Consider the following 9035-nt stretch of genomic DNA (forward strand, 5'->3'; position numbering starts at 1 on the left):
AGGATCAAAATTGCCCCTAAATAAACTATGTGAAATAGACCACTTATACCCTCCATTACATTTTGGGATCAAAAATATTCCCACCGTTATCCTAGGAGACCACAAATACCCTCAAGAGTTAACACCCCAAATTATTAGTGATGTGGCAAGCCACATGGGACTAATCCCTCCACCTAAGCATTGCCAACTAAGATTCACTACAAAAGAATTTGACCTTTAGTGGCGACAAAGTTGCCACAAAATCCCAAAATATTGTCACTAAAGGTTATTAGTGATTTTTAGTGGCGACTAAGGCTCCAACAACCATTCGCTAGTAAAACCTATTTTTTCAACAAAAAAATATGATAATTAATTTTTGATTGCAACCTAATTTTCTAAAATAAATAACTTTGAAATATCAATATTAAAAATATCCAATATTATTACGAAAAATCATCAAAATTACTTCTCGATTCAAATCTCCTACTATATAATGCATCATTGTACATTTTATACATTTACATATGACATAAAAATAAAACATACAGTGTCTTAAAACTCCTACTTAATCGATATCATTTTTGGTTTTTTAAAAACAATGAAGAAAAAAACACAAAATTAGAATTTAATGTTAAAAACTTTTAGTGACGATTTCTGGGCTTTTGTGGCGACTATTGTCGCCGCTAAAGGTCAAATTCTTTTGTAGTGAATCTTAGTTGGCAATGCTTAGGTGGAGGGATTAGTCCCATGTGGCTTGCCACATCACTAATAATTTGGGGTATTAACTCTTGAGGGTATTTGTGGTCTCCTAGGATAACGGCGGGGATATTTTTGATCCCAAAATATAATGGAGGGTATAAGTGATCTATTTCACATAGTTTAGGAGCAATTTTAACCCTTTTCCATAAATTTAATGATATAAATTAAATTTAACTAATCATCAAAATAAATATTATATTTAAGCAAACGATACATCCAAACATTCTTTAGAAAACCAAGCTTAAACAAGTGTCATAAGAACTATATAGCTTCACCCCTAATATGCATGCGTCATACGTGTGTTGAAATGTGCATTACTTACAATATACAATTTATTTATTTTAAATTTTTTTGCATTATCAAATTAAGCTTACGGTCAATAGAAATCCTATTTTGATAACTCAAAAGGCATAATTTTTTTTAAAAAAAATAACCGACTAAAATACATTGTATTTTGTAAAAAAGGTACTGCATTTTAGATAAATTTAAAGTTGGATGATTTAACATCTCAACTACATAGTCAGATTTTTTTATTTATCTAACAAACAAAAATGGGCGGTCGAGTTTGCAAACGTGTAGCCTTAAGGACCGTACACCATAAAAACTTTTTTTTTTGAAAAAAAATAGCCTGCCTTGCGCCTTGTAAGGCTCACGCCGGCTGAGCCTTACAGGGTTAAAAGTTGTTGTACCGCTCATGGATTTCTGTGCCTTGCGGCGAAAACCCTGATTTAGATGTCATTACAAATTATTGTCATTTTGGTTTCATAAATAATTTATTTGCCCTTTTGAGATTTTCGAAAAAAATTGTTCCCCTTTTAGTTTCGGACTCCATTTTAGTTATGGGATAGTAACACGTGCGGTCCCGTCAAGACATTAATATTCATTTTTGGCTTTAACAAGCTAAGATTGCATGACAAAAATGAAAATAACTTGGTTGTTAGCCTGTTGGTATTTATCTTCAATGGTGGATATATATTAGTATAGTATTCAAATATCTTTTAGGCCAAAAAGATACGATGTTCCTCAATTTTAATTTAACCATGTTCGTTAGTTTCAGCCCTTTACGCTATTTTTAGTACTAAATTAATTTTATTGTATAATCTTTTGTTTCAATAATTTAGGGTTTGTCCATAGTACGGACAATTGACATTGAATTAATTTTCACAATGTTAATAATGGTGAAGTTGAACGAATTTAAAAACTGAGAGGACATATATTGTTTATGAACTCTCAAATTTAAAAGTCGAGAATAGATGATAGACAAAAATAATGAAAACACTTCTGAATTTGATATGAATTATTAATTTTATTTTCGAACTATTGATAACTTTAAAAACACCTCTCTACTTCACTATTTTAATAGGATCACTTTATCGGTTTTAACTATGGTCTAATAATGGTCCCATCGGCACATTAGTATATAATATATATCCATTATTGGCCTGCAACAGTGCAACTCCAAGTAGAGTTGATGATAAGAACGGAAAATTTGGCTACTTAATTATTCTTTAATTTCTTTGATGATTAGTGTTCATTCAATATTAGTCGTTCATTATTTTTAAAAATTATTTTTCTTAAATTATTTGTTAATTTATAAAATCAGGAGAGAATTAATTATTATTTTCTCTTTTTAACCTTATAATAATTAATTCTTTTTAAAAACTGTAAATAAGTTTGTAAAGTTTTTTTAGAAAGTTTTTTTTTGGATAAATTATTTTTTAAAAAGATAAAACAACTAATATGGAGCAGAAATTTTACAATTTAAAACCTAGACCTATAAACATTTTTGTCTAAGGTGTGCCTTTGTGAAGGTCATCATAAAAAAAAATTCAGACAATTTTTACTGAAGTTGTAAATTAGATAAAGGCAAAATTTCAAGCATTTTACAGAACTTTTACCTTCAAACATTTTTAACTAAGGTTATTAAAACCAAGACAAAATGACTGAAGTACATATAAAAGTTATCTAAAAACTTTCAGCACAAAACCATGACTAGAATATTATTTGCATTTTTGGTATCTTAATTATTGTTGTTTGGTTAACTATTTTGTACTTTTGTATGCCTAATAGTTTTCATTTCTTCTTTGTTTTTCTTTCTAAACATTTCAACTCAATTAAAACCAAAATGTTGATATTAACATTTGTGGTTGTTCAGGATATATTCGTTACGAAAGAAAATATTCTTTTTGAAAGATGTTCCTCAAGAAAATAAAATTCTTATTTGTTTAGTAGATAAATAATAGTAGGTAAATAAAAAATATTTATATATAATCTAGATAAATATATTAAAACACACAATAATAAAAGTAAAAAGTGTGGGATGGTGAAGATAGACACTACAAGAAGTGAGACTGAAGATAAGGTCTTCGGAGGGAAAATATCAAATACATCCAAAATTATTAAATCTCTAAGCAGCCAGGTGGCTTTTATCCAAAATACGATTAAGATTTACGGGACCATTGAGTACGTGTAATTCACAATGTACATATTAAAACTAATTACGTCTCAATCGCTAATTAATAGGTTTAATTTGAATTTGGTTTGTTCCGTACATTTAACTTTTCTATAAATAACCCAACCCATATAACTATAACTGGCATGGTTAAAAGCCGCATTATTGTTATGAGATCAAAAGTACTTATTTTGAAAAAAAAAATATTTTATTGAAAAATTAAGATGTTTAACAAATCATATCTTCACAAGCCATTCGTTCAATGATAGGATCTGGTGGATACAGTCGAAGTGATTCTTTAATAACCATGTTTAACTGCATCCAAATTTTACAAACAAATAATGTTAGACTACTTTTATAATCAAAGCATATAAGTTCATCTTTATTCATTTGTTAATGCCTTAATTTTGCTTTTCCCCCTCAAGTTTATCGAAAATAAACTCTCTACGGCTCTTAGTATTAAACTTGAAAACTACACATTTTCATTTTTTTTATACGCTGGTAGTGCTGAAAAGATGAAGTATAAAGTGCTTTATTTTCAGTGATATGAGCTGCATTCACCTGTTTCCTTTCATCATTATGGCGATTGGCAACTTGATTAATATATTTTAGTATGCGTTTGATCATGAAAATTAAATATATTTATATTCACTTCATTTTTTTTTAGTTGTATGACTTTCTTTTAGAGTTAAACAATAAGAACTTTGACTAATATTTTACGATGTATTTTTTCATCATATTGATATGCAAAAAATTACAATTTATAGTACTTTTCGTATAGCTTTTAAATATATATCTAAATTTTTAATTTAAAATATCTTTAATGTAATCTAATTAAAATTGAAAAATAATTCAAAAATGATTTTTTGAAAAGTGCAGCATAACAACTAAAAGGGGACGGAGGGAGTATTATTTAAAAATTTAAAAATTGGAGTTAGAGTTGTATTTGATTAAGATCGGATATGATCACTTTTAAAGAATTATTTTGAACATACCTACCTAATTAATAATAATGACTTTAGGACCAACATGGGTTGTGGTGCACTGGTGGGAGTGCTTCACCCTTAACCAGAGGTCTCGGGTTCGAGCCCTGGGTATGGAAAAAATCCTGTTGGGAGTGTCCCTTTCGAATGGGCCCTGCAAAGTCCGATCCGAATTTAGTCGAAGATCAGATCTACAATCGTATGAAACAAACTTGAATCATCAATTTATCAAAATAACAATACATTTAACAAACTCATTTAACATTATTTTAATTTTATTGAATGTACCTATGATTGAAGTGTATAAAAAATGACTAAAACTTCAGTTATATGTATTTGAAGTGCAATTTTTATTTTGCCTAATTATTCTTGAGTTTCAACACTCAATTTACTCAAATTCAAAACTAAGTTCTATGTATCAGATAACGCAAACCCTATCCTTCAATTATTAATTTGTCAAAAAAATAATTAAAAAAAAAATCATCTTGCATAATAATGATTTGCCATTATTTTTAAGATCCATTCGTGATAGGTAACAAAATAATCAGTGGTATAAATCTCAATCGTACTTCAGTGATATATTTTACTTGTGGAATAATTCCATGCCAGCTAGCATATTAATATCAATTTTTGGAATTGTTAGCCTGTTATTTGTATTCAGTGGTGAATATAAATTATTAAAATGAAGCAAAACAAATGTTATTTAATTAAAATTATGTAAAATGAACCATAAATTCAAACACATGTCATTTATATATTAGGTTAGTATATACATTATATACGGATAAAATTTTTTATCCTTAATAATTATGTACATGAGTCTGGTAAGTAAAATTAGGTGTTGCAACTTAATTTTATTAGTGCAATAATCCCATGAATGGTTCTCCACTGGATGTCAAGTTTCAAGAGTCCTTTAAGCACAATGGACAATATTCTCAAGTAATATTTATTAATTTTACCGACTACTCTAGTTGAAGCCAAATTAAATAATAAATATCCTACAAATTGAATTATTGGCCATTTTTTATTTTTACTAAAAATTTATTATTTAAGATTTATTTTGGAGACAAATAAGAAATGTCTTTATTTAATTTGATACTTTACATATTATTCTGTGTAACACATATTATGTACTATATATTTTTGTTGATAGTAAAAAAAGAAAAGTGTTAAGAGTGACTTAATATTAGTTATTTAAAATGAATAAAACTTATTTGAGGTGTCTAAGGCGGTAGTAGGTATTCATTTTTTGTTTGTCAAAAATGCCCTTAGCAGGTCTATAAATTGGACATAGACTCATAGCAGGCAAAACACACAAAGAAAGATGAAGTCGATTAATATTTTGAGTTTCCTCTTGCTTTCAAGTACCCTCTCTTTGGTTGCCTTTGCTCGATCTTTCACTTCTGAGAATCCAATTGTCCTCCCCACAACTTGTCATGATGATGATAATCTTGTACTCCCTGAAGTTTATGACCAAGACGGCGATCCGCTGAGGATTGGCGAGAGGTACATTATTAACAATCCTCTCATCGGGGCCGGAGCCGTATACTTGTACAATATTGGAAACCTTCAATGCCCAAACGCCGTGTTGCAGCACATGTCAATTCCCCAATTTTTGGGAAAAGGCACGCCCGTCGTATTCGTTCGTAAGTCGGAGTCGGATTATGGTGATGTGGTGCGTCAAATGACTGCTGTTTATATCAAGTTCTTTGTTAAAACAACAAAGTTGTGTGTTGACCAAACTGTTTGGAAAGTTGATGATGAACAGTTGGTGGTAACTGGTGGTAAGGTAGGAAATGAAAACGACATCTTCAAGATTAGGAAAATTGACTTGGTGACACCAGGAAGTTCCAAAAATGTATACAAGTTACTGCATTGTCCCTCTCATCTTCAGTGCAAAAATATCGGCGGCAACTTTAAAAATGGATATCCTCGTCTGGTGACTGTCGATGACGATAAGGACTTTATTCCATTTGTGTTCATCAAGGCGTAGAATGCTAATTAGCTGGCTAGCTTGCAGCTTTCTAAATAAAGTGGATATATCCTTCTATCGCTCCATGTAAATTAATGTATGCTTATCAATAAATAAACAAGCTAGCAATTAGCCTATTACCTTACCTTACCTTCTTCATTCAAAAATACATAAATTTCTTCAGTTTGTGGTTTCTTTTTAAGTTTGGGTTACTTTTGTTTTTGTTGTTAACCAATCGTCTCGATATAGTTACTTGTTACAAAATTAATAGTAATACAAAAGGAGATCGCATCATCATATATATAAGGGAAAAAAACCTAGGAGTTTAGATGATCGAGTAGGAAAATGATCTGCCCAAAGTAATATTGGGATGAGACGAGCTAAGAGTTTAGATACTAAATAGTAATGAATTATATTATTGATAAGATAACTCTAACAATTTGTTTTGTTGAATATTGAAGACATTTATGTATTTTTGAAGATTTAGATTGAATCTAATAATTGAAGAGTTGTTGTGATTTATATGAGAAGGTTGCATATCAAATTTCGGAGCAATTCGAAGTTGATTTGGATTTTGGACCAACTTGGAAACAAAAAACGTATTGGTTAAATTTTTACACAACAAATTACAACAATCCGTCAAAATTTTATATTCTCTATGTTTCAATTTATTTGAGCTATTTTCTTTTTTAATTCATTTAAAATAAACATGACCTTTTTCCTTTTTAGCAATTCTTTAATTTCAACTTTCTACATGACATTTTAAGACCACAAAATTAAAAGGTCATTTTGATACATTCATGATTCGACATATCTTTTTTTTAGATCACATGATTCAAATATTTTTTTAAACTCCGTGTCAAGCCAAAATAAGCCATTTTGGATTCTACTTGCGCTGAATATTTTTTTATTTGGTGTACAATACTTACTTTATGTTTATTTTATGGCAACGTGCTTGATGTAATTAAGGGTATCTATATTTAGATATCATCATCCACAACAAGGATTTCACGATTGCTATCTTGAATTAGACTAAAAAATGGTGGTTGATATGGTAAGGAATGGACAAGCGTCAATTGAAGATCAAAGGTGTTGTGGAAGACATCTTACAAGTTGTTGCGAAGATGAATTTTGAAGTAAATCATTGTCATAGAGAAGTTAATCAAATTGCAGATGCATTAGCTAAACACGTTAATTCTAACGAAGCTCATATGTATCATGACTGGAGGGAAATTCCTAAGCTAACAGTCGGCTCATATCAATTAAACCAAATGCAAATGCCTAGCATTAGACGCAGACCTTAGTAAGAGTAACCCATTCCATACACAGTCCAGTCGTTATTCGAGGACGAATGATCCCAAGGGGGAGATATTGTAATACCCCAGAATTTTTTTCGAACTGAGACTTGAAACCATCCTTCGTTGTGAGTAGGATTTTACCGAGGAATTAAAATTTCTTAAGTGTTAAGGTCACTAGATGTAGCACCTTGAGTTCCAAAAAGAATTAAATTGGAAATAGAAAAATCTGAAATTTTGCAAGTTAAGCTAAGTATGAGTTTTGGGTCGACTTCAAACGATCATAACTCCTATCTCAGGATGATTTATGTGTTCAACTAGATACCGTAGGAAAGATCTTTGAATTATCTTTCCAACACAGCCGAGTTTGCTAAGTTTTGAGGTCGGATGAGTGAGATATGACCTTTTGAAGATAGGCTATTTAGTTAAGGAAAGTTAGCCGAAAATAGAGAAGGGTATTTTGGTCTTTTCCTTACCAACTCTGATTTAATTCATTTTTAGTAATATTTTAAGGGTCTAATCCTATTAGGTTCAGTTTTATAATCCTAAAATTAGCCTAGGATTTTAGTTGAGAGTTCAAGAAGAGAAAAGAAGAGAGAAGAGGAGAAAAGAGGAGAGGATCAAGCGTTCGTCGAGATTCTTGCGTGTTGTAGCGGATTTTCGCCATGGGTTTGATCCCTAAGAGGTATGTAAGCTTCCATAGTGTTGGGTTAGTTCACCCACATGCCAATCATGTTATTTTCAGCGCAAATTTCATTCTTAAAGTTGACAGATTAGAGTTTTTGATGAGTTCTTGATAAGTGTTCTTAAAGTTCATTCTAAATATTGTTGTGTTGGGGTTTTGATGATTTCTTCAGATGAAATTTAGTAATTTGAGTGTTTTTTTGAGTATATGAGAGTGTAATAATGTTAAGTAATCAAATCCAAGTGTTTGGGGAGGAAATCGTTCAATTTTAGGCGAGTTAGGGTGAGAAAACGAGCATGGAAAGTCGTCAAAGTTTTATGGGTTGGGGCCTGGCGTGTCACGCCAAGCAGAGCGCCCCAACCACCTCTCTGAACTTTAGGGGCTGGCACCCCACGCCACTCAGAGCACCAGGGTCGCCTGCCCCCACCCGTTGTCCATCGTTTCGTCCGTTTGAGTTATTTCAAAGGGTACCTTTACTCCCCTTTGATTCTAAACACTTTAAACTACTTCTACACACCTAGAAATCATTCATAACATGATCATAACCTTGAATTCATAATTCAAATTCAAGGTAGAGCTAAGAGTTAAGTTTTGAGATTTTTTTAAAACATTCTAAGAAAGTCCCTTTGAGTCCTTTTGTGGAGTCTTCTACAACTTCTAGTAACTTGTTTCAAGATTCGAGTAAGTGAGCATGAGAGTGAGGAGAATGTATTCATGAGTATACTTTGTCATCATGAAATCTTTCATAGCATGAACCATAACTCTTGAATTCATAATTCACATTTAAGAGATCGAGTTAAGAGTAGAGTTCAAGAAAGCCTTTGAGTTCGGTTGTGAACCATTTGAGATCAACTATTGATTTGAACTAAATTTTGAGAAAGTAAGTATGAGAATGAGAAGAGTTGTATAC

At 31.0% G+C, this 9035-nt stretch overlaps 1 protein-coding gene across 1 annotated transcript; it reads left to right on the top strand.

Moving 5' to 3' along the window:
* Positions 1 to 5463: 5463 nt before the first annotated feature.
* Positions 5464 to 6290, top strand: LOC102595571 (cysteine protease inhibitor 1). The gene has a single exon (XM_006353864.2). The coding sequence runs from the start codon at positions 5498 to 5500 to the stop codon at positions 6164 to 6166; it is 669 nt and encodes a 222-aa protein (XP_006353926.1). The 5' UTR covers positions 5464 to 5497; the 3' UTR covers positions 6167 to 6290.
* The last annotated feature ends 2745 nt before the right edge of the window (positions 6291 to 9035 follow it).

The sequence above is a fragment of the Solanum tuberosum genome, unplaced genomic scaffold (assembly GCF_000226075.1).
Source record: "Solanum tuberosum cultivar DM 1-3 516 R44 unplaced genomic scaffold, SolTub_3.0 scf00159, whole genome shotgun sequence".
Taxonomy (NCBI): domain Eukaryota; kingdom Viridiplantae; phylum Streptophyta; class Magnoliopsida; order Solanales; family Solanaceae; genus Solanum; species Solanum tuberosum.

Bases quoted from the DNA above. Each gene is read 5' to 3' on its own strand.
- LOC102595571 (XM_006353864.2), top strand. From the start codon at position 5,498: ATGAAGTCGATTAATATTTTGAGTTTCCTCTTGCTTTCAAGTACCCTC.